This window comes from Stereum hirsutum, assembly GCF_000264905.1.
Source record: "Stereum hirsutum FP-91666 SS1 unplaced genomic scaffold STEHIscaffold_2, whole genome shotgun sequence".
Lineage (NCBI taxonomy): Eukaryota > Fungi > Basidiomycota > Agaricomycetes > Russulales > Stereaceae > Stereum > Stereum hirsutum.
Window position 1 is genome coordinate 513,314 of NW_006763132.1, and position 23,279 is coordinate 536,592.

Here is a 23,279-nt window from a genome sequence, read left to right on the forward strand (position 1 = left end):
TCAAGGGAACAACCCAGAGAAGAACAAAGAGCCCTGACACCAGATTGGCACATGATAAGCGGTGTCGGTGATGCCGCATTTTCCCGCTCCACGTGACACAACAAAGATAAATACCTAAGAATGTATGTCCTCTTGCGTGTTCACCTGAAATTTATTCATCAACTCCAGAGCAGATTCTTCTGGACTCAGAGCAATTTTTTGACTTTATTCAGATTTTAATCTCGCCTCCACATAATATTGGGGTTTTCCGTACATTTGCGCCCCGACCAACTCCGACACGTGGAACCCACGCCACTGGAACGTTCTGTTCCATTCTTCCCACAGGACCCAAGCACGACCCTTGTTTTCTGATCTCGTAATTCTTTCCATTGCACAACGACACTTCACAATATGTCAGATCTATATCGATCTGCTATACAAGCAAGGGCATCCAAGCTCCCACAATTGCCTCCTCATTTCGGAGAGGATGGCGATGAAGAAGAGGAAGCTGGGGATTCCATCGGCGCACTTCCAACAACAACTATGGGTCCTCCACGGTAGTTTTAGATCCGAACCATGCTTCGAGTCATAAATTGCAATCTGATCACCTGTGTCCTGCTTGTTTAGAGCCAAACCTCGCCGGACACCCAATCCGGAATTGACTCCTTTGTCTGCGGCGGAGTACTTCTCCCAGGCACTGCAGGTCGCCGTGCCCGCCTCGAAACTTGATGTGCGAATATACTACACGCCTCCGAAGGTCACAGCGGATGAGACTGGCACCGTCATGGTGTGCCATCATGGTGCTGGATTTTCTGGCCTGACCTTCGCCTGCTTCGCGAAGGAGGTGACGCAGATGAGTGGCGGAGAGTGTGGCGTCTTGTCCGTTGATGGTCGACGTCATGGTGAGCCGTTGCGAAAATCACAGCTCGATGTGTCTAGGTTCTTATTGGTGGTGTTTATGTAGGGAAAACGATGCCTACTGAGGGATCGTCCGACGACGATCTTTCGATCGATGTTTTGGTCTCAGATTTCTTCAACCTAATTCAAGCTGTATTTCCTGACCCAGCCATTGCACCCACTTTGTTGGTAAGCCCGTCCTAGCATGTCACTCGCCACGGCGTCTGAAGATTTGGGCGACCGTACAGCTCGTCGGTCATAGCATGGGCGGCGCTGTCATTGTGCGCGCATGCCCACGGCTACTCGAACGCAAGTATCGAGTAGGGGGTGTTGCGGTCCTAGATGTCGTCGAAGGTACACGATCCTAATCTTTCTGTCATAAAAAACTTAGTTGACTTTCTGGCATATTGACATCCAGGCTCCGCCATCGAGGCACTCCCGCACATGCCCATGATCCTAAACTCGCGCCCCGATAGCTTCGACAGCGTCGAAGACGCCATAGATTGGCAGTACGCCACATTCTCTGCTCGCCGCTATTCGTAGCCACTTATGTTCACATCCCCAGTGTCCGAGCCAACCAAATCCGCAACCCCACCTCCGCTCGCATCCACGTCCCGTCACTGATCATTCCCGCCCCCTCCAACCCTGCCAAACTCCGTACACATCCTTTCACGTGGCGTACACCATTAGGCACCACCGGTCCCTACTGGGAGAGTGAGCCCCTTCTCTCCTCCAGCCTCTCGCCGATGTGCGATGCGTCAGATCGCTCATTTCCGTTTTTTGTACCTTGAATGTTATGTTGTGTGGCGCCGTGCATGCCGGTGATAATCCCGACCCGAACCCACAGGCTGGTTCACCGGCCTCTCCGCCTCGTTCCTCGCAGCCCGCACAGCACGTCTTCTAGTCCTCGCAGGGACAGACCGGCTCGACAAAGAACTCATGATCGGACAGATGCAGGGCAAGTTCCAGATGGTCGTCGTGCCCGGGACGGGACATATGCTCCATGAGGTGTGTGTTCCGGGCGGATATGCTCATGTCTAAGTAGTTGTCCACGATCGAACTGACGCGGATATATGTTCTTTGCAGGACGATCCCCCGAAACTGGCGGAGATCCTGGTAGACTTTTGGAGGAGGAACGAGAGGGTCGTCGCCCCTGGGGTGAAGAAAGTGGGCGAGTTGTAACTTTAGATGACGGGGATGGAATGTTTCGACGACTTGGTAGAAAACTATCGCACGAAAAAAGGGACATTCGGAGACCAAGGAGGCTACAGTTGTGTTATAGGAACGAGATGTATGTGTAAAGCGAACTACGCGTAACAAGACATATGTATTGTACTTTCATTTTCGAAGGGGCATGCGCCAGAGTAAACAACGCACAACATCTACGCGTTCATCTATACCGGTACAGCATCAAACTGCACGTATTTTAGTGGCATTAAGCAGCAACGCCCTGACCCCCCACATCCATCCCCACCTCCTTCCCCTTCCCCTCCTGCTCATCCTCATCCTCCACATCGAGATCAATACCGCTCGTCACAGCCTTCGCCTTCCCCCTCGCCCCACCCACCGGCATCCCTGCAAACTTCGCCCTAAGCGCCTCATACTTCCTCCTCTGCGCCCTGCTCACACTCGGTGGCACCTTCTCCATCGCCTGCACGAACTCTTCCACGCCCACCTGCACGTCCACATCCTCCTCCTCTTGCTTCTCCTTTGCTGCCCCCGTGTCGGTGTGCATGGCAGAAGCGGAAGTCGCTCCGCCGCTCTCCATCATCGCGAGTGTGCCCAGGGTTTTCCGAAGCGCGAGGACGCCAGCCTCCCTAACCACCGCTGCCAAATCAGCCCCACTATACCCCTCCCCTCTCTCCCTAATCACCCTCTCCACCTCCCTCTGCGTCTCTTCCCTCCCACCCTCTCCTCCCTGTCCACCCTCAACCTGCTGCCCTCCTACCTCACCACCACCCTGAGCTCCACCAGAACGCAACGGAACCTTCCTCAACATAGTCCTCACAATCTCCACCCTCTCCTCCGCCCCCGGTAAATCCACATAAAGCAGCTTATCGAGCCTTCCCGGTCTGCACATCGCTGGATCGATCATGTCGGGCCGGTTTGTGGCCGCGAGGACGAAGACGCCCCGGCGGGAGTCGAGGCCGTCGAGTTCGGTGAGGAGGGTGTTGACGACTCGGGCTGAGGATTCGGACTGGCGTTGGAGGGAACGGAGAGGAGAGGTGTCAGTGTGGTGTAAAAGCTCACGGAGGTAAGATGAAGACTTACGAGGCTGTCGTCCCGACGAGGAACGAGCGCGTCCAGCTCGTCGAAAAAGATAATACAAGGCGCCGACGCGCGCGCCCTCGAAAACACCTGTCTCACCGCCCTCTCGCTCTCACCAACATACTACACACGCACACCGCACATCAAGGATCAGCACACCGTCCTCATTCCCTTCAAAAGGACATAGTGTATAACAAAACAACGCACCTTATTCAACAACTCCGGCCCCTTCACGCTCACAAAATTCGCTCCACTCTCACTCGCCACCGCCTTCGCAAGCAACGTCTTCCCACACCCGGGCGGTCCCCACATCAACACCCCACACGGCGCCTCAATCCCCACCCTCCTAAACACCTCCGGCCTCCTAATCGGCTGCACCACCGCCATATGCAATTCACTTCTTATACCCTGGAGGGCACCGATGTCGGACCAGGATACGTTAGGGACGGTGGTGAAACCTTCGCGGAGGGAGGAGGGTTGGATTTGTGAGAGGGCGAGGTGGAAGTCGGAGGAGGTGAGGTGGAGGGGGGTTAGTTGGAGGGGGGTTAGGGGGGAGGGGTGCGTGTGGAGGAAGTGGGCGATTGAGGAGGCGGTGGGGAGGTTGGAGAGGGTGGGGAGGGTGAGGAGGGTGGAGAATGGGGCGGATGTGTTATCGTTGGGCGTCTTCGTCGTCGTCGATGTAACTCCTTCAGCAGTGACCCCCTCGGAAGGATCCACCTGCATAACCACATCTCCTCCATCCCCTCCATCCTCTCCACCACCCTCCCCTTCCTTCCCCTCCACCTCCACACCAACCTCAGGAATAACGATCGACCCATCCGAAATCCCCCTAAATATCCTCTTAACAGCAATGATCCCCGCCGCGCCCGTCAACGCCGTCAAATCCGCACCTACATACCCCGGCGTCGCTTTCGCTAACGCCGTAAAGTCGAAATCACCCTCGAGGCGCAGTTTGGAGCAGAGGACTTTAAGGATCCTGAGGGTTCGATACAATCCAACTGTCAGTGGGAGTTCGTTGCATGAACATGACAGGCGACGAAAGCGGACCGTGGCCCAAACCAAAGAACCAGACGAAAGCCGCAAAGAAAAAAAGGGAAAGAAAGAAGGAGAAAAACGCACTGCGCCCGCCCCTCATCATCCGGCACCCCCATACTAATCTCATGATCGAACCTCCCAGCTCTCCTCAACGCCGCATCGAGCGCGTCCGGCCGGTTCGTCGCGCCGATGACTATTACGGGCTTGTTTTCGGTTTTATCCCAGGAGAGTTCTGTGTGGGTGGTGAGGGGTCAGCATCGGAGGTGGGGATGGGTAGGAGGACGGGTGGGAGGAGGACGGGTGGGAGGACGGGAGTGAGGACGTGGGGAATCATTTTTTTCCGATGATTTGAGTTAGATAAGGGTTAAGGTGCGGGCCGTGAGGTGAAAGAGGAAGTGGCTATGGGGCAGATGTGAGGTAGTGGATCGGGGTGTGTACGGTAAGGGGCAAAAGGAAGGAGTGGGGTTGGTAGTAGAGTAACTTTTTTCGGAACGAAAGGAGTATGCACATATGGGACAGAATGTGGAATTGGGACAACACGCGGGGTACGAAGAGTGGCTGTGAAGCAACACCACCACCCTCTCCCGCAACACCCTCCCCCTCTCTCCCCAAAAACACAAAACTCATCTGAAAACAAAGACACAAAAAAAACGCACCATCCATACAAGTCAAGAACTGCGCCACGATCCTCCTCTCCATCTCCCGCTGCGCGCTCTCCCGCTTCGGAGTGATCGCGTCGATTTCGTCGATGAAGAGCAGGCAGGGGGCGACGCGCTGTTGGGGGAGGGGGAGCAGTACAAGAGAATATATGAGGTGGAAGGAGAGGTAGGTTAGATCGAAATGCAAAATATAAAGAGGAAGAAATGGAGGGTGGATGAGTGGGAATGAGGATGGGGTCAGTGTTGAAGACGCATAGGGAAGGCATGCAGGAGGGAGAGAGAGGGGAGGAAGAGACATGGGTAAGTGTATAAGAGAGTATATAAAAGTGGGAAAAGACAGCGACGGGGATAGGGAGGGGTGTGGTCAGCGTTTGGGATGCATAGGGAGCATTCGAGGAGGCAGAGTCCAGAGACGGAGGGGAGAGACTGGGGTGTGAGGAGGAGGGAATAGGGGACAAGGAGAGGAAAGAGCGAGGGGGAGAGGGACAGGAAGGAAAGAGAGAGAGCGACGGACGGAAGGAAAGACGGACAAAAGACCAAGGAAAGAGCAAGAAAAGAAAAACACACCTTCGCCTCCTCGAACGTCTCCCTTAGCGTCTTCTCCGACTCGCCAGACATGCCCGAAACGATGGACGGCGCCGAGACTTGGATGAAGGGCACGCCGAGTTCCTATTTTCACATCGTATCACATCACATCGCAGCATCAGCCTCTTGTCCATTCAAACACTCAAACACTCCAAAAAAGAAACCACAAATCGACGCAAAACGTGGAGACAGGGGGTAGGTGGAAGAGTAATGAAATGAACGCGAGAAGAAAGCAACCCACCCCCCCAATAGCCCTCGCCAACATAGTCTTCCCACACCCCGGCGGCCCATGCAACAACACCCCCCTCGGCGGCTGCACGCCCGTCCACAGATAAATTTCCGGATGCGAGAGCGGCATCGCGACTAACTCTAACATTTTTTCGATGATGGGGGAGAGACCGCCGAGGTCGGAGAGGCGGGTGGAAGGGGGGGTGTAGGAGGAGGGGATTTCATTTGCGTGCTTGGAGTTGGGGTTGTAGCTTGAGTTGGCGACACCGTTTGAGGTGGAGGTGGTGGTGCGACTGCGTTTGGTATCTTTATCGTCTGTGCGGGAGGGACGGGTTTTACGTTTTCCATTCGAGTTGGGAGGACGGGAGTCATTGCTGTTCAGAGCAGGCGTGGATGCTATTCCCTCTGCAGCCGTAGTCATATTTTGAGCGTGCTGTTCACTAGACGAAGACGCAGGAGCAGTGGATGTCGAAGGAGTGGAGGATGAAGGAGGTGCAGGTGCAGGTGCAGGTGAAGGAGGCGTAGGAGGTGCGTTCAAGTTAATCTTTTTGCGGTGGGTCGTCCATAGACCTTGCATGGACCTGTTGAGCGCATTTGGGCCCTAGCTGGCGGTTTATTGTAAGTTTCGTGGTTGCGTGGGGCAGGAGGATAGAAAGATGGGTGAGGCAAGGAGGTGAAAATGGACGCACTGAAATTTCCATGGCCCTGTGTTGATTTGTGTGCTCGTATGTAAGGCTTATTTTCTTTCGTAAACAGCTAGTAGTACTGAAGATGTGTACGCCGTTGACTTTCGTGCGTCGCCGTCGGTCGAGCAGGTGAAAAGTCGAAGGTGGTAGTGGTTAAAATTAGAGGACTGTCCTGAACTTTTCCGTCGGTAAATGAGTACTGTGAAACGGCGTGCTATGATAAGGATGGAAGCTGAGAAAGCCATGACTCCATAGCTCAGTGGTTTAGAGCATGCGATTGCAGATCGCAGGGTCGCGTGTTCAAATCACGCTGGGGTCTGTAATTTCGGTCAGATATCGTTTTGTTTTTCTTCTCTTCCTCAGGTACCTTCGTCATATGTCTTCATATGTACTATCATCATTTAATAGCCCTGTTCAAAATTTGACACGTATACTATACGCTCTCGAGATATCCTCGGGAAACGATATACGCCTCGATCAAGACGTTGTTCTTCGAAAGAGGACTCGCGATGTCGAGCTTTGGACCGGGTGCACCACCACGGCAAGCTTGAACTCGATTTATAGATCCATGTAATTCCTGTACCCTACCTACCCTACACTGCTACCGCTCAACTTGAAGCTCCCGACGCCTGTCCAGTCGTTGAGAACATGACTATCTATCTATAGCTCACATCTCCGAGTCCTATTATCCTTCTAGCCCGCTTTGTCACCGGAAGGGGCAATAACAATAACATCCATTGTTCCCTCCACGTTCACGCTCCTCCCACGCGGTTTGCACAATGCAGGTATATGTATACAATATATACACGAGTACTGACTGTGCTAGCGACGACCCGTTTCTCTTCATCGTGCTTGACGCAGTGCTTGTTTCTCGTTTCTTTCTCCAAGGTTTTAGGCTTTACCTTTACGACTCACTTTCTTTTGACTTGTCTCTTCTGTTCGAATTCAGCTCGGGGCGCTAGCGCTCAGTACTCTACTCACTACACTTCATCTTCAAGCTTCAGCCTTGTTCACAACCCACAACCCACAACCATCACCAATCACCGTCACCAACTAGCAAATGCCTCTGCACCTGCACCACTCCTTGACCTTCCGCCACCCAACCCTCTCCCTCCCCAACCTCTCCCTCTCTGGCATCCTCCCCGGTATCTCACTCCCTTCCTTCCGCCTCCGCAGCGGCAAATCATCCACGTCGAGCTCCTCCGGTCCCTCCGGTCCCTCCGGTCCCTCCTCGTCCACGTCCTCGTCTTCTACTCCTCCTCCTCCGGTTCCACCAGTCCCATATATCAGCCACCCAAGCCCCATCTCACCTTCCTTCCCTCCCCATGGGACCCACGCTCACTCAAACACTCATGCAAGATACGGACCCAGACCCTCACACCGGAAGCCCATAACATCGATAACAGTCCCCGGAACCGCAGTCCCCGACGACGCGAATTTCATACTCGAGTTTAGAGGGCGGGTGGGTGGCAAGTCCAACTCGCGGGGGAAGGAGAGGTCGAGGTCGAAAGTGCGTGGTGAGCGGAATGGACAGACTGAGTACGATCCATGGAACGGTGAAGGGCAGACGTACTGCGAAGAGCCTAGTGGATGGGAAGGGGAAGGGCAGGGACAAACACTCGGCGTCCGCATCACCGATGCTCTTAACTGGACTGGCCTTGCGAACCCAGAGGAGAAAGTGTTCGGGTGTTGTCCGCATGAGAGTATCGTTTTGAGTTGTTTTGTGAGTTCTCCCCTCTTCCTCGGCCCCTCTCTACTCTTCCTCCTCTTCTTACCTGCCTTCGACCGACACTGACGTCACCCCCCCTCCTCACTCTACGTCTGACGAAACCTTCTGCGATGAACAATAGTGGCCCGCACCCGGCACATTCCCCTCCGAGCCCTTCGACATTCCAGTAAGGAACGAACGCGGCGAATCGTATACGGCGAGGATGATCGCGTATGTCGTCGCGCAGGAGTTTCGGGAGATGCTTACTGTGCGTTCTGTATTCCCTCCATTCCATTCCCCGCTTTGCTCTCCCTCTACCCGTCCTCCATCCTTCGCCCTCCCTTTACCATAAATCTACCTCCCCCATTCCGCCCCGCCCTTCCGCCCCGACACCTACCTCGCCACTCCCGCCCGTGCTAACAACCGAACGAACGAACGATCCCCCACACAGACCTCCCCCCTCTCCCCCTCCCCAGACCCAACCCTCCCCGACTTCCGCCTCGTCCGTTCCTCTTACACAGGGCCGCGTCGCGACCCGGGCATACGTCTTGAAGATCTGTTTATTAGTAGGTTGTGGTCGAGGGATGGGAGGGTATTTTGGGTTGAGGTGAGGTTGGGTGCGTGAGGGGTATGTCCGCAGAGCTTGCCCCAGAGGAAGGGATGTGAGGAGTGTGTGCGTGGTCCTCTCCCGCGCCCCCCATTTCGTCGATGGATCATTGGATGGACGCCCAGGTGGTGTCGTTTTGTTGTGTTTTGGATTTTGCTGGTTTGGATTTTGCGTTTGAACTTGACTTGACTTTTTTTTCTTTGGATTCTCGCCTCCTTTAATTGGCGCTGACGCTCACACCCCACTCATCTGTATCCTTACTCCTGCCTGTTGTGCATCCACATTCTTTTGTACCGTACCCCGTACTCCATATGTCCTCCCACACACTCACACACCCCTCTTGTATGACCCCTGCTCGTACGAGTACACTGCTGTATTGTCGTATCGCTGTATCTATTCTTCGCTCGTGCCGACACCCGGACCAGTTTGTGCTTATACCTACGTCCTGTGTTAATTATAATCCGTTCGATGTTTAGTCGTTCTGTTGGCCATGGCGTCTATATTTCTTTCCCTTTTCTCCATCTCTCTTTTTGTGGATAACTGCTCATTTTACTCCTCCGAATCTCTGCCGGTGAGTCAACTCCAACGGGTGAGCTCGCAGTGACTTCCTTTCGGTACGTCCGAACCAGGTCTTTCCTCGTATCTTCGTCTTCCGCATGTTCGGAGGTAGTGTTCCTTTACTGATGGAGTCCTCAGTTTGAAGTTATACAACTTGAAGGTCGACCCGGAATCTACACGGAGAGCGAAATGTAAGATTTTTTGGCCAACTTGTTGCGCCCTGCATAAATAAGTTACTCACCAACTTCAAGGTGGGTCATGCTGGCGCTGAAGTTGCCATAGCGCTCTCCGAGTCCTGGTCTCGACTCACACGGCAGCTCTCCTTAAATTGATCAATCGGTGCGTCAGTGCGTTTTGAGTCTTGACTCTCCGAGTTTTGTAGTCGCCGTACGTTCATGTACATACAATCTTCATGGATGGACATGGCACTGCAGTCGTGCCATCACCGAATGTTCTCATCCAAATCGGCCTGCCTGGACTCTGGTGGCACTTCATGCCATCGCCGGCACGATAATTATCGCATGCAAACGTTCATCGCTGCTCTTTGTTAACGACGTTGTTCCTTCCTTGGGTATCACTGATGAGTACCGTGGCTTGACCGCTTCTGACGTCAGTGTCAAAAGCTGTCCATATCCCCTTGGGAATCATGGCATTGATAGTGCTTTGTTTTGTTGGCACAGTGCAATGCCATAGACACGAGGATGAGCTACTTGATTCTCTGGTAAGTTATGGCACACGGAAGATTCTGATACCGAACAAAGCACGCTCTTTGTTCTCTCCATTTCGGGTTCGGATACGGACGGGATCAATCGATCGATGAGTCCGCCACTGCCGGTTTGTGCCCAGTTGAAGTGGCAATGCTGAATTTGAACTCAAATTTCTCGGCCTCGTGTCGTGCCGCCGTGCCGGTGTCTTCGCTTTGCTCCGTTGTATTTCGCGTCGGAGCGCGAATGCTTACTTAAATACGACCGACGCGTCTGTTCGTTCTTCACGCTCTTCTCTGTTCGCTCTTCGCTGTTTTCGACGACAACAACTCAACAACAACAACCACTCAACAACAACAACAACAACAACAACAACAACGTCTGCACCTCCTCTGTGTCCTGTCCTGCACCCCATATATAAGCATGTCCGACTTCACGCAGTACTTGGATCTCTCGACGTACCCACCCTTTTCTCCGCTTATGGAGCCTGCTCAAGATATGTCCATAACTAGACAACTTCCGGACTTCCCCACCTATCCCTTCCCCACCATAGGGAGCACCCTCGACGCCGCGACGGGCACGATCGCCGAAGACCTCACTTCATACATGCCGCAACACGGCCCGTCGCTCGTCGGGAGCACCTCCGACACAGACGCGACGGACACGAACGCTGAACCTGAATCTCTCGCTTCATACCTCCAGCGATGCGACCCGTTGCTCCTCAAGGAATTCAAGAAGGAGTGGGGATTCGAAACTGACTCTGACGACGGCTCTGGCTCGGGTCCTAGTTCTGATAGTGTTTGGGAACAAGCGCAGAGAGAGGCGGAGCATATTCAACCAGCAGGGCGTGAAGAAGCGACGAGACAAGCAGAGGCTGAGCTACCGATGGATATGGATATGGATATGGACGTCGCGATGAACATCGATACGCACGAAGGCGCGAACGACGACGACGACGAGAACAATGACATCGACGTTGATATAGGTGTCGACAAGAATTCGAATGCGGGTGTCGGCTTCGAACTGAGTTTCACGGAATTTACTCAGCTCTTATCACCTTTGGATTATGGTGCTGGTGATTCTGGGTCTGGGTCTGGTTCTGGTGACGGCTCCGACTCGACTAGCTCGTCCCCTCTGTCGGAAGTCCCCTCGACACCACCATCGTCTTATGATCCTTCTCCATCAACTTCTGCACCATCTTCTTCTCATGCTCCTCAGGCGTCTTCACGTAAGGGTCGTACATCTCAGGTCGCCGGGGAGCCTCTCGTGACGCGTGCTGGGTCTCGTCTGAAACCTTTCGGTGCGGATGCTACGAACGAGGAAAAGGACGAAAGTCGCCGCCTGTGGGGACAAATGAGTACCGTTCTGATTGGCCAAGGGTATGCGTTGAAAGCGTGTCGGAGAATTCCTCTGGACGAGATGGTCCAGCCCGCCTATATTGCACGCGGGGTATGTCTCCTCCTTTCATTCTCCTGTCATCACTTTGGCTCCAGAACTGATCGTCGACTGCACATGTTCCTTGACGTAGTCGGACCCTCTCGATGCCTGGCATTCGGGGCAGAATTACTACCCCGTCCCCTCCGCACCCGAGCTCGCCATCAAACGCTCTACAGGCTCTAGCTCACAACTGCCTCAGGCCGTCTCTCGGCGTGTTACTCCCGGCTTCATCCACTTCGAGTCGATCAATCAATACGGACCTGGAGTAGCTCTCATCGAGGCGCTCAACGACAGGGACGTGGCAAACTCGAACTCATGGCCGGCGTTTGACTTTGGTGGGAACAAGTCGGGGGAGATAATCCCATTCGTGAGTACTTCATCTTCTTCGCATGCTAGCGATGGCGTAGGAGAACGGTGCTGATGACTTTGCTTTCGTGTTTGTTGCGGATGATGTAGTGGCCCGGCTATGGTGAGGGTCGTCGTATACAGATTCGCCAGGGGATGCGGTATGGAGAAGTCGCGCGGCTGATCGCCCAAGAATACCACGCATGTTGGAAGGTAAATATCTCTCTCGTTCTCGTTCTATTCCTCCTGTCCCATCATCCCTTTCGTCTTGACCGTCTCATCAATATCTAATCAATTAACCCACCTCTCAATTTCTTCTCAAACAGCGCTGGGGAGCGATGACCGTCTCTGCCAAAGAACACCTGGGCCACCGCATTGCGGATTCCAGACACACCCGAAGGACGACGGCCATTGATTTCTCACAGGTCAGATTGAGGGGATTGTTCTCGCTCGGTAGTGGTGAGCCGTATTACGCTCATCTCGTGGTGAAGATTCCTTGAGCTGTTTGGGTGACGTCTGGCCGGGTTTCTGTGGGTGACCTCATGGTTCCTGACCCCGAGTGTTAGAAGTATAATTGTTCTTTTTTTGTTCTGAAAGTATGATGTTTTTTGGTATCGTTTTGTTCTACTATGCGCTCCTTTCTCTTCTTCGATGTTGTAGTTCTCATGTTATGCCAATGCTATTCATATCTGTTGTTAACGCACATATTCTGCCTGAGAGGCGATGGGCCACATAAAAGTCTGAGTCGTGTGGCGGGTTTGAAGTTGACGCATCCTGACTCGGGAGAGCCCGGCCGTGTCGAACTATGACGACGAAAAAAAGCCATAACACGTCTGGTGAATCGCGTTGACCTTCCGAATTTCGAAAGCCGCGCGACGCGTCGACGTGAAACATTCACGTGACCGCGAAGACACGTCACTGTTTCCCAGCGTTTCCCGTGTTTGGACGTCCCCTTGTTTTCCAACCGCTTTCGTGGCCGGTTCCCCCGATCACGGCGATATCGACCTTCGAGGACCATCAACAGATCTTAACTGTATGCTCGAGAGAGGTTTCTGCCTGGTGCCGGTTGATGACACTCAATGAAAAAACTTGTGCTGAAAAGCTGGCACTGGCGCTTGGTTCTCCCAGATTCTCGTGGCTTTCATGAAATTGGGTGCCACTTTACGATATACGATTGTGTACAACGAAAGGCTTCTGGCGATCTAGTGCCTGCACTCTATGAACATCCAGGCGACGCGCATTGCACGATGTCGTCTCCACACCTATAGGCGTTGCCATCGCTCAACAATATCACCTACATAATCTACGATGCACTGTCTGAGACACACACTCTCACTTTTTTAATTCTTTGTTCACCTGAGGTCGCTCCGGCCATGGTTACGGCCTACTGACACGTCATGGTAACCCCACCCCGACGGACACGCTGGTGCTCCGTCGTCCGCCGTGCCAACCCACCACGTGTCCCAACCAACAGTGCTTTGTCTCTTTCATTGGTCTTGCCTGGCTTACATATCGGCCTCCACCGGCACGCTCTTTGGCTCTCCACTCCCACATATAAATACAAGCAGGTTCTTCGTCCTCAACCTCACTCCGCCTTCAACATCATAAACCCTCTCCCCCATATCACCCCCACCACACAACATCCCCTTCAGCTCGTTTATCATGTCACAATACTATAATCCGACCTACGTGCCTTGGCCCCGCGGCCCGACTCCTACACCACAGCTCCCGCCCAACTGGGTAAACGCCCGCGGAGAACAACCCGTCCCCGGATTTGGAAGCGACGTGCCCGAATGGCAGCGACACAAAAGTGTCACCCCTCCTCCCTCCGGCGACGAACAAGACGAAGACGTGATCGATGTCGACGAGTTAGACCCAGCCGATGCCCTTCCCATCCCCGGTCTGGGCGAAGAACTGCAGGTACTCCCCGATGTCGAAGAATGGGAGGACTACAGGTGGACGGTCCTTCAGGACTATAGTGCGGGGATCATGTCTGTTCCCCCTTCCTCCATGACATTTGCTGCCTACGGGTCCGTCTTGGATAGATTCGAGCGCCCGCAGGCCCCTCAGCCCGGGAGTTCGAGCGCGCCCGTTTTCGTTTCGCCCACTGAGCCGCCTAGGAAAAAAGCTCTAACTACGGAGTCTCCCACAAAGCCCACGACGTCGTCCCAGAAGAAGAAGGCGACGAGACCTCCTGCGTCTGCATCTGCTCCCCCCGTCGCGGGCCCTTCCTCGCTATACAAAAAGGCGTACGCTCGCCCGGCGGGTACTCGTTCGAGCAGCCGCTTGGCCCAGAAGGCGGAGGACTGATTTCTGTGAACAACAAGAGGAGTGATCTCCGCTCGAGATGGATCGGTGTGCCATGCAATGTACTTATAGGAAGCGACGCTGGGCGTTCGTGTAGTCTGTGTCATGGAAGTTTTCTTTCCCTCTCTGTCTCTTTCTGCTCCGTGTTTCGGAATCCCACGCTCCTTATTTCTTTTTCTTTCTTTCCTCCCTCTCTCTCTGTTCTCTGACACGTCCCCTTCCGTCTACGTTCCTCCATCCTTCATTATCTATGTATCATGGAATCACGACCTATTTCACGAATTGTATATTATTTTCCTCTATACATCAAAGTCTCCTATGCATCTTGTATTTATCTCCCTTGACGTCTGAGCGCAAATATCTTTCGACCCTCGTCAGACGAGACGGTCTGACACAAGCGATAAATCAACAACGTATATATTCAAAACATGGAACATAAATAACACGAAAACGAAAGCGACAGTAACGACGAACAGAATTGGACAGTATAGATGACCTAACAAAAGGCCCGTCGACGGACAGCATAAATAGCACGAAAGCAGAAGCAAAAGTGGAGGTGGCAACGACAGTGATAGCAAAGGGAGGCGGCACAACACAAGGAAAGTTAATCGAAAGCGGGATTCAGACACGACTTGAACAAACATAGCAACGAGAATATTTGAAGATTCAAGGGGATTCAAAAAAGGCAAAGCACGACAAGAGCAGAAAAAAAATTCTGTCGATGGCGGACGCCGAAACAAAGCAGGGGCCACAGCAGGGTGCCACTTCCAAAACTTTCCAAAACGGGAACAAGGACAGACGCCACAAAGGCGCCACGACTAAATAAAAATTCAAAAAAAGACAACATAGCAACGCAACAAACGAAGAATTAATGGGACAATGGGCAACGCAAACGATGGTAACGATGACACACGATAACGAACAAGAACAAAAGACAACGATAGCGAGAGCAAACGTAACGAAAAGAGTGTGGGTTGAGTGAACGTTGACCAGAACGTTCTTACCGGCGAGTCCAGGAGAGCAGGAGCGATAGCGATCTTGCGGGCGACGATGAGCAGAGAAGAGAAAAGAGCGAAGCGAGCCAAGTTAGACCAGTGGGGTAGCCAGAAGCAGAGATGATCAAGTTTGGACGACGACGATTTCCGGGAAGTAGATTTCACCGTCGCGGGAGTTCAACCTGACGAGACGAAGCTGGTCCATTCTGATTCCCGTAGGGTCGCGGCTGCCGGGGTTGAAGATCTTGAGCATCGGGAAGTGCGTGAGGCGGAAGTTAGATATGTGATTGATGGCCTGAACATTTGTGAGGAGTGTGAGTCACAGAGTACAGAGCATCCGAAGTGCGAAGAAGGGAGCATACCCAGAACAGGAATTCATACTCTAGCGCAACATGTACCGCAAGCCTGGCCATCGTCGGAAGCGTGTAATGCTCGTATTCTTCATGATGATCAAAAGGCGAGTCGCGAAATACAAATGGATAGTACGAAGGCCACTATCACCGGGATGACAAGGGATGAGTTGAGTGGAAGTGTGTAGAAGAGAAGGGAAACACGCACGTAGGGACGCAAAACAGCTTCTTCCCAATCGACAGGAACACCAGGTATCATTCCGTCGCGCTTGATCCCGAAGCCTCTGCGTGCATCGATGAGCGATATGCCGGGAGCAGCATCATCAGAACACTCGAACACGATGGACCACTGCTGCCTTTCAGCCCTGGTAAAGCTCGGACCAGGGAGTATGAACCAAGGCTTGTCAGCATGAGGGCTTAAAAAAGTCGGTGTCGGTGATCTCTCCTACGAACATACCAGCATTGGTAAGGTTGACTGTGGTACAAGTCAAAACACAAGAGGTAGAATGAGACGTACCAATGTCCGCAGCCAGTGAACATTGCCCATAGGGTCAGTCCAAGTAACACATCCCTCTTTCTCCTCCTCTTTGACATCGACGTCGTCGAAAAACTTTGCAGCCTCTTCGGGTTTCAACGTACTCGGATATTCCACACTCTTTTCCAAGGAAAGCAAGCCATTGAAATCGGGAGGCGACGCGATGTCCGTGATCGTGCCGTCGGACTCGGACGTCACGCTGGGGCTGGCCGGAGAGTACACGGTCTGTGGAGGAGTCGGCAACTGGTGGACTTCATCTTGTAGATGAGAACGGGATGAGGTCTGACTCTGGTTGTCAATGGAAGACACGCTCCTGGAAGTGCTGGCAGAGGGGTATGGCGAGGGGGCCTGGGACTGGTGACCGCGACTGTGGCCCGGACTGGGTGGCGATGGATAGTCCTGGGGATAATTCATCCTGTAATGGGCGTCGTGTCCGTACGATGGAGGGCTTGTGTACTGTTGTGCGGTGCGATACGCGTGCGAAGGAGGGGGGAGTTGTGAGGAAGGGTTTGCACCAGGCGGATGGTAATAGCTTGAAGACACGGAATGAGACTCGTTGGAAGGAAGGACTCTACCCAAATGAGAGGACGGAAGGTGACTGTTGGTAGAGGATGAACGGGTTTGCTGGCTGCCAGCAGACGAGCAAGAAGCGGAAGGTGAGTTGTAATAAGGAGGGTTATAAGACATGAAATGGAAGAAGATAGCGTATGTGGAGGACAGTTGGAAGTGAAGTGTGTGATGAGAGTTGTGTTAGGAGGGACGAACCGTATTTAAAGCATCGGCGAGATTTCCAGGGGCGAAAAGAGGCAAAGTGGTGAATGGTGGTCGTTACGCCTGTGGTGTCCTTGCATAGCAACTTCAACATTGGCCCAGTGACCCACAAGGGTCCACAAGCCGGATATGGTTAAGCGAATGGAATTTGCCACCTAGATACCTGGAACGTTCTTTGGTTATCGCGTGCTTCTCGACGGGCGATGAAAGCCAAACAAAGATAATCAGGGACCCACAAAGAAGCTTGCAAAAGACACGGATCGATCGTGCCCCCTTCGCCCGCAATCGTTTCCGCATTTGGGCCAAAAGCCATATCTGGAGCCGTGCCCGCATTCCATGAGGACGATCAATCCCGTGCTTGTAGCTGTATGAGGGGCACAAAAAGCAATAGCATCAGTCTTTCAATAAGGCGGGGTGGCACAATAACAGTGATAGTCGACGTACGCTGGTAATAGTAGATGGCACAAAAGAAGGGCCATACGTGTCCCGGTACCAAAATACGGGCCATACATTGTCCTAGACTATCCGGCTCCCTCATTCCGCACAGCTTGAGGCCGCGTATAGAAGATCAGCATCCATGTTCAAGTCAAAAACTCGCGACGCGACGCGTCCCGGTTGAAATTCGGCAAGTGCCGTCACCAACCGCCATGCGTTTACCCCGTGTAAGTATCAGGATCGCCGCCGGCACTTCTTGTTCAGCTTCATGCAGGAGCTGCGTTGTTCTGAAATGTTTCATGCATCCTGGATATCCTCCATGCCTCCATTCAGGCTTTTCTCTGATGTTTGGCGTCCTATTATCCACTAGCTCACCTCTAGTGCCTCGGCAATTGACAGGCTGGCGTCTAACTTATTTGTGTATATTTAGTTATCCCGGCATCCAGTCAGGAGTTAGGACGGTTCGGGGAACCAGCAGACTCGTCACTCCCCACCATCCAGAGATATCTTCCGACAAAAGGGTGATCGTATCATCACTGGAAATCGTCGATCCCCGTCCACGATGCCTTTACTCTCACTCCCGAACGAGACACTGCATACTATTGCTGGCTGCCTGCTCACAACTTCCCCTTTACTCGAACCGACTTCCTTGCTCGAGTTCAACCCCAGCTTGCAATCAATATCCATTGTTAATCGACGGCTGAGAGACATTTGCCTTCCTTTGGCCTACAAAAGTGTCACTGTCAACTTCTCTCGTGCACATGTCAAGACGGAGTGCGCGAAACTCACCGGGGCGCAGTCCTTGCTTTCCGATCGTCGCGTTTGCCAACTCATCAAGTGTGTCACGTTCGGCATCATTTATGGATTATTTGCCGACTAACATCATTTTTATTCACACAGACACATCACGATACGCGACACGAATCGAAACAACGTCTTGGACTGGACGTACGGCTACGCACGCTACGACCGACCTTGCCCCGATGCCATGTTCCACATGAGCGAAGAGGAATATATCGTTTTACGCGATTTCGTCCAGACCACGCTCTCCTCCGCGACGAGACTCCTCTCCTTCGACGTCCTCGACACCGACGTCTCACTCACAGAAGCGCTCGTCGACGCCATAAACGCCCACCCTCAACTCCGCTCAATCACCTTCCTCAACTTCCGACAACTCAACCCTCTCTCCGTCTCCTTCTGCTCATCTACCGATCTCTCCCGCATCCATTTACATGGTCTCCAACTCCTGGAGCGTGCACTCGACGTCCCACTTCGCCCCGGGCTTCTCAAAGCCTGCGCTCGAACGCAAGATGGGCCACATATACACGAGCTCATAAACGACTACTTCAGTAACTTCCCCGCTAGAGACCTCACATTCAATGGACTCCAACGCCTGAAGCTCGACTATCCCGACCAACTTGCCACATCGATGACCACCGATTTCTTCACTCGACACGAACACCTCCGTTCCGTATTCCTCGCCATCTCCATTGCGAAGTTTCGGAGCACGTTGATCACGACAGAGGGGTGCGGACTCGCGAAGATGTATAGCGAGGCTTTGGGCGAGCATCTGGACCATGCGTTTATGCTCATGGATACGGAATTTGCTGTGGACCCGAAGTTGGAACGTGGGGATGCGGCGTCGTGGTTGATCAAGAGTGCGAGTATCGTTCTGAATGCGGAGCATCGGAGGGCGCTGGGATTCGTGTTGGAGCATATGCCACTTTGTGAGTACATTGCGGTACATGATCGTGCAGAGGAAAGGAAGTGTGGGGCTGTAAGTCTTTTCACTGAACTCCGAATGTTGATGCACTATTCTGATCCTCTGTCCCAGTCCGAGTTATGGGCCACATTGGCGGAGCAGGCGGACAAGCTCAAACATCTCAGAGCTCTTACATTGTGGGATTTTTATTTGAGTGACCACGTTATCGACACGGCTTCAGGCCTCTTCTCGGCCGAGTCAAAGAATGGACCAACGAAGGTCAGTGAGGAAAAGTTGAAGAGCAGGGTGGAGTCGGTGGCGAGACGATGCGGCAGTTTGGAGTATGTCGCCATCATACCCTATATGGCTAACATGTACTACGAATTCTGTGTCTTCACGGCGGAGCCGAAGGAGGGGCATCTGTTAAAGGGGGGAGAGAGGGAGGTGAGGGTACAGTTGACAGTTATACCGTGGAAAGGCGCCCAGAAGGAGACCATGAGACGAAGGCAATGCTTGAATGGTGGACTGTAGGGCTGAATCTCTTGGACATTGGCATGTACTATATGGGTATATCTATTCTCTGGATGGTAACACCACTGAGCGGTTTTTGTTTTGATAAGCAACTTGAGGGACGAGTTTCACCGCCACCGCCACACAGCTCGCCCAGGAGATAAAGCAAGAATCGAGGACAAAGGTTCTTTTTCATGGGGGTGCAAAGACCATATCTCCTAAACTATTGGACGAGGTCATCGCCCTTCCTAGTATTCTCCCATTCAATGTCCTCGCTCCATCACAAACCAACTCGCCATATCCTCCGAATCCAAAACCTTCTCCATCATCCCACTGCTATTCCTACTACCACCCGCCCCGGTACCCCTCGAGCTCGGACTCGGGCTCCCACTCCCCTCAGCCTCAGTCCTCGCTCTCTTCTTCTTCGGAGTAGGACTGGGAGTCGGCGGCATCATCGACGTCGACTGATTGGGATTGGGACTGGGACTGGGAGGAGTCGTATACCTCTTCCTCTTCGTAGGGGTGGAACTCGGAGACGGACTTGGGCTCCTCTTCCTACCCTTCCTAGGACTTGGACTAGGAGTCGGCAGCATCATCGTCATCGCCGTCGCGGGAATAGGATTCGGGCCAGGGAAGATCATCGTCGAGCTCGAGCTTTGACTCGGTCCTGGTATCGGGAATAGCATTGGCATCGGCAGCGGCGGTGGCGGTGGCATCATGAGTGGCGGCTTCGAGAGCGGTGACTTCCTTTTTGGCGCGTTCTTCAAGAGGGATGCTTTCGGTGATTTCTTCGACGACTTCTTGGGTGCTGTAGGAGGTTCCTTCTGCAGTGACTTTCGGGACCCGCGTGACGAAGATGCTTGTGGTGCGGTGCTTGTCGCGCCTGAGCTGGGACCAGCAACTGCATTGGAAGGACGGGGCTGAGGACGAGGATGTGGCTGATGTTGGGGAATGGGCTGGGGTGGAAGCTGAGACTGAGTTCTCGCATGCTGTTGAGACTGAGGTGTAGGCGCAGACGGAGGCTGAGAAGACTGGATGCTCGGCGTCGGACGAGCCTGCACATTTGACGATCCCGGTCCAGCTCTGTCCGCAGGTTGCCCCTCTTCACGCCCCGTACTCTCCCCTGCCACCCTCCTCAACAAAATCTCAACAATCTCGGACCCTCTCCTCTGCCCGTTAAGGTACGCATCCCACTCCTTGTCCACCGGAAATATCGTGATCCGTTCGCCGAGTCCGAGCTCGGTAGGCACTTGTGGTTCATCGATTGCTTGCGACGATGTATCTTCGGTGCTAAAAAGGGAGGTGATGCTCTTGTGGCGTTGCCATTTCGGCGTGTCGCTGCCGAAGTAGGCTATGAATGGTTGGCCGTAACCGTTAAGTAGGAGAGGTAAGGGTTCGGGTGTAGGAGGGGCAAGGTGATGGGTGAGAGGACGGGGAAGGGGGATGAAGCCGAGGGGGAGCGAGGCGGGGAGGGACATGGTACGATTGATTTGAATGGGGCGCCTTGGGTTGTGTGAAGTGGCGGTAAATCTGCCACTGGGATGGCTTGCGGTTGACGTTGTGGTGCTAATGGCAGTTTCGAGGGTGGGAGTGGCAGTTGGTTGTGAAGAGTTTTCGGGGCTGTACGACGAGCGTGTTTTTATTGCACAAGGGGGCTGAAAGACGATACAATCTCTAGACAAAGCTCGGACAACGACCTCGTGTCCTGCAAAGGCGTCGATGGGAGGCATCGCATACTCTGTACCTTTGAGATGCATTTAATCCTGAAGAGGGATACAATCAAGCGAAAGGGACTACGTCCGTGCATAATGGAACGACAAAAAGCGTTCACAACGGCGACTTTGCTGTACTTCCTACCATAACTGTCCGGCGCACCAGGCGAGCTTCTTTGTGACTGAAAGAGGGTCACAATAGGATGCAGTGCTGTGTCTGCACAGTGAAATGAAAGGAACAATAGATCTCTGAAGATTTTGGCGCCTACACGGCACGAACGAGAAAACACGTTATAAACAAGAGAGGAGTGCTATAGAAGGCCGATTTCAGCTCGTGGACCTTCGCAACGAAGTGGACGTACGGGCAGTGCTCACTGGATTATCCGCATACCGGGAACTCGCTGACCGTATGGCTACCGAACAGACCAGTTGAGGTCAGATCGAGTGACTCTACTCACAACCTTCCGGTAGCTCAGTCGGACGAGCGAGTATGTTCAAGTGACAAGTCCTTCCAAATAGTTTGCGTTGCATCATACTGAGGCTGGTTCGAGTCCAGCCCGGAGGGTCTCTAGAACCCTCGTCCCGTATTTTTCTGCGCCCTGTTGAAAAGATCTACGGCGGACACATGCGGCTGTAGCAAAGGAGAAGAGTCCACATATCGGCGGAAAGCGGCTAAATCAACAACACACGCACAAAGCTGTGCACAGTCGTGCTCCTCATACCCTCAAAGCATATCCACCGGTAGCTCAGTCGGAAGAGCATACAGAGTACAATGCAAAACAATCCAGAAATTTGATTCTGTAGGCGCTGGTTCGAGCCCAGCTCGGAGGCCTGAGAAGTTCGAAAAAACACTCATATTTTGCATGAGAAGATCGAGCTCATAAAGACGAGCTCTAAGGTCTTGTCAGGTAGAGCTATAACATGAGCGGAGGTTGTCAGCCTCAGTAGTTGGTATTTGGAGAAGAGAGAGAAAGAATAAAGGAGCGTACCACACTGAAAAAAAGAGGTGGCCCTAGGATGGCTATGTAGAACAAAGCAAACCGCGAAACGCGCACATGATACGAATCATCATGGCGTACCTTTCATCCCCAGGTAGCTCAGTCGGAAGAGCAGGAAGAATACATATCTGTTGACGCTGGTTCGAGTCCAGCCTGGAGGGTATCCTATACTCGTCAAGATCATTTTGCATCAGTCATGGGTCATGGTTTTTGAACGAACGTCGAGCAATTGCACTTAACTTAGTGACTCGGAAGCCGTACATGGAACTGGGAACTATGATTCCTGCACATACCACATCAACGCACAGACCTCCGGTAGCTCAGCGGGAAGAGTGAACAGAGCATAATCTGTGTGTAAAATTGACGTATCTCTGTGGACGCTGGTTCGAGTCCAGCCCGGAGGGCCTGCTGAACCTTCGTCCTGGTTTTATTTTTGCGCCCGGAAAGAAGGAACCTACGGCGGACGTACGTCTGTAACAAAGTCGGAAATAAGTGGCAGAAAGAGGCGGCTAAATCTGCACGAAGTTGTTCACAATCAGATTCCTCGTAGCTTCAAAGCATGTCCCCCGGTAGCTCAGCAGGAAGAGCATACAGAGCACAATGGAGGATGTTGCAAGCCTATTCTGTAGACGCTGGTTCGAGTCCAGCCCGGGGGGTGTCTATCCAGGCGAAGTGCCCTTTTTGCCACCATACTAGTCGAGACGGCGTTTGGTGTGCAGAAGCTGGGTGGGATTGAGGCATCCGTACCCTGTATAGTAAGCGCAATCAGTCGCGTGTAGTGGCTCATGATCCAGATGTCCGTGAGGAGACGTCCTTACTGCTAACCCTCCGGTAGCTCAGTCGGTAGAGCGACGGGTCAAAATCGATGATATGTTCGGAGGTCGATTCGAAACCCGTAGGCGTTGGTTCGAGTCCAGCTCGGAGGGCATATAGTGCTGACGTATTGATGCACTAAAATTTTGTATGAGGAGGTCGAGCTCATAACGACAAATTCCAAGTGCTTCACGTTGGTTTCAGCTACAATATGAGCGGATGTTGTGTCTCAGTAGTCGATTTTTGGAGAATCAAGAATAAAGGAAGGTACCGCCAAGAGAAATAGGTGGTCGTAGTAGCTAGAACAAAGGGAGCCGTCAAAGGCGCACAGGAGGAACATCGTAGCGTAGTACGTAACTTTCATCCCCAGGTAGCTCAGTCGGAAGAGCAAGCAGAGAACATATCTCTGTTGACGCTGGTTCGAGTCCATTATTGGGGGGGGGGGGGGGGGAGGG

The 23,279-nt window shown here is 53.0% G+C and overlaps 8 protein-coding genes, 7 non-coding genes and 1 pseudogene across 16 annotated transcripts; 13 read left to right on the forward strand and 3 right to left on the reverse strand.

Annotated features, from left to right (window-relative positions):
- Nucleotides 1–390: 390 nt before the first annotated feature.
- Nucleotides 391–2,058, forward strand: STEHIDRAFT_127806 (protein phosphatase methylesterase; the record flags this gene model as incomplete). Its single annotated transcript, XM_007299561.1, has 8 exons — nucleotides 391–536; nucleotides 607–881; nucleotides 944–1,065; nucleotides 1,125–1,230; nucleotides 1,295–1,385; nucleotides 1,442–1,590; nucleotides 1,724–1,884; nucleotides 1,963–2,058. 8 exons carry the CDS (start codon nucleotides 391–393, stop codon nucleotides 2,056–2,058), a joined length of 1,146 nt encoding a protein of 381 aa, XP_007299623.1.
- A 253-nt stretch (nucleotides 2,059–2,311) lies between these two features.
- On the reverse strand, nucleotides 2,312–6,477 carry STEHIDRAFT_90545 (AAA-domain-containing protein; the record flags this gene model as incomplete). Its single annotated transcript, XM_007299436.1, has 11 exons — nucleotides 6,341–6,477; nucleotides 6,098–6,256; nucleotides 5,665–6,025; nucleotides 5,406–5,507; nucleotides 4,836–4,953; nucleotides 4,264–4,411; nucleotides 3,940–4,120; nucleotides 3,352–3,861; nucleotides 3,148–3,267; nucleotides 2,848–3,073; nucleotides 2,312–2,772 (listed from the first exon to the last, which is right to left on the reverse strand). Exons 2-11 carry the CDS (start codon nucleotides 6,226–6,228, stop codon nucleotides 2,312–2,314), a joined length of 2,358 nt encoding a protein of 785 aa, XP_007299498.1. The 5' UTR covers nucleotides 6,229–6,256; nucleotides 6,341–6,477.
- A 105-nt stretch (nucleotides 6,478–6,582) lies between these two features.
- STEHIDRAFT_t29 lies at nucleotides 6,583–6,656 on the forward strand. The gene has a single exon. It is a non-coding gene; the product is annotated as a tRNA-Cys (tRNA).
- A 741-nt stretch (nucleotides 6,657–7,397) lies between these two features.
- On the forward strand, nucleotides 7,398–9,134 carry STEHIDRAFT_165235 (uncharacterized protein; the record flags this gene model as incomplete). The annotated part of the gene is made up of 3 exons (XM_007299562.1): nucleotides 7,398–8,060; nucleotides 8,188–8,313; nucleotides 8,497–9,134. 3 exons carry the CDS (start codon nucleotides 7,398–7,400, stop codon nucleotides 8,668–8,670), a joined length of 963 nt encoding a protein of 320 aa, XP_007299624.1. The 3' UTR covers nucleotides 8,671–9,134.
- Nucleotides 9,135–10,337: 1,203 nt separating this feature from the next.
- STEHIDRAFT_152412 (uncharacterized protein) lies at nucleotides 10,338–12,196 on the forward strand (the record flags this gene model as incomplete). Its single annotated transcript, XM_007299563.1, has 4 exons — nucleotides 10,338–11,363; nucleotides 11,443–11,718; nucleotides 11,808–11,909; nucleotides 12,023–12,196. The coding sequence occupies 4 exons, from the start codon at nucleotides 10,338–10,340 to the stop codon at nucleotides 12,194–12,196; spliced, it is 1,578 nt and encodes a 525-aa protein (XP_007299625.1).
- Nucleotides 12,197–13,358: 1,162 nt separating this feature from the next.
- On the forward strand, nucleotides 13,359–14,006 carry STEHIDRAFT_107460 (uncharacterized protein; the record flags this gene model as incomplete). The annotated part of the gene is made up of 1 exon (XM_007299564.1): nucleotides 13,359–14,006. One exon carries the CDS (start codon nucleotides 13,359–13,361, stop codon nucleotides 14,004–14,006), a length of 648 nt encoding a protein of 215 aa, XP_007299626.1.
- Nucleotides 14,007–15,122: 1,116 nt separating this feature from the next.
- STEHIDRAFT_152414 (uncharacterized protein) lies at nucleotides 15,123–16,570 on the reverse strand (the record flags this gene model as incomplete). The annotated part of the gene is made up of 4 exons (XM_007299565.1): nucleotides 15,123–15,293; nucleotides 15,361–15,492; nucleotides 15,557–15,793; nucleotides 15,866–16,570. 4 exons carry the CDS (start codon nucleotides 16,568–16,570, stop codon nucleotides 15,123–15,125), a joined length of 1,245 nt encoding a protein of 414 aa, XP_007299627.1.
- Nucleotides 16,571–17,335: 765 nt separating this feature from the next.
- Nucleotides 17,336–19,329, forward strand: STEHIDRAFT_117985 (uncharacterized protein). The gene is made up of 3 exons (XM_007299566.1): nucleotides 17,336–17,926; nucleotides 17,990–18,866; nucleotides 18,924–19,329. Exons 1-3 carry the CDS (start codon nucleotides 17,652–17,654, stop codon nucleotides 19,320–19,322), a joined length of 1,551 nt encoding a protein of 516 aa, XP_007299628.1. The 5' UTR covers nucleotides 17,336–17,651; the 3' UTR covers nucleotides 19,323–19,329.
- Nucleotides 19,330–19,564: 235 nt separating this feature from the next.
- STEHIDRAFT_152416 (uncharacterized protein) lies at nucleotides 19,565–20,779 on the reverse strand (the record flags this gene model as incomplete). Its single annotated transcript, XM_007299567.1, has 1 exon — nucleotides 19,565–20,779. One exon carries the CDS (start codon nucleotides 20,777–20,779, stop codon nucleotides 19,565–19,567), a length of 1,215 nt encoding a protein of 404 aa, XP_007299629.1.
- A 695-nt stretch (nucleotides 20,780–21,474) lies between these two features.
- STEHIDRAFT_t30 lies at nucleotides 21,475–21,578 on the forward strand (annotated as a pseudogene). Its single transcript has one exon. The product of its transcript is annotated as a tRNA-OTHER (tRNA).
- A 170-nt stretch (nucleotides 21,579–21,748) lies between these two features.
- STEHIDRAFT_t31 lies at nucleotides 21,749–21,844 on the forward strand. Its single transcript has one exon. It is a non-coding gene; the product is annotated as a tRNA-Cys (tRNA).
- Nucleotides 21,845–22,099: 255 nt separating this feature from the next.
- On the forward strand, nucleotides 22,100–22,172 carry STEHIDRAFT_t32. The gene has a single exon. It is a non-coding gene; the product is annotated as a tRNA-Cys (tRNA).
- Nucleotides 22,173–22,320: 148 nt separating this feature from the next.
- Nucleotides 22,321–22,415, forward strand: STEHIDRAFT_t33. The gene has a single exon. It is a non-coding gene; the product is annotated as a tRNA-Tyr (tRNA).
- Nucleotides 22,416–22,574: 159 nt separating this feature from the next.
- Nucleotides 22,575–22,667, forward strand: STEHIDRAFT_t34. Its single transcript has one exon. It is a non-coding gene; the product is annotated as a tRNA-Cys (tRNA).
- Nucleotides 22,668–22,836: 169 nt separating this feature from the next.
- On the forward strand, nucleotides 22,837–22,937 carry STEHIDRAFT_t35. Its single transcript has one exon. It is a non-coding gene; the product is annotated as a tRNA-Phe (tRNA).
- Nucleotides 22,938–23,188: 251 nt separating this feature from the next.
- Nucleotides 23,189–23,263, forward strand: STEHIDRAFT_t36. Its single transcript has one exon. It is a non-coding gene; the product is annotated as a tRNA-OTHER (tRNA).
- The last annotated feature ends 16 nt before the right edge of the window (nucleotides 23,264–23,279 follow it).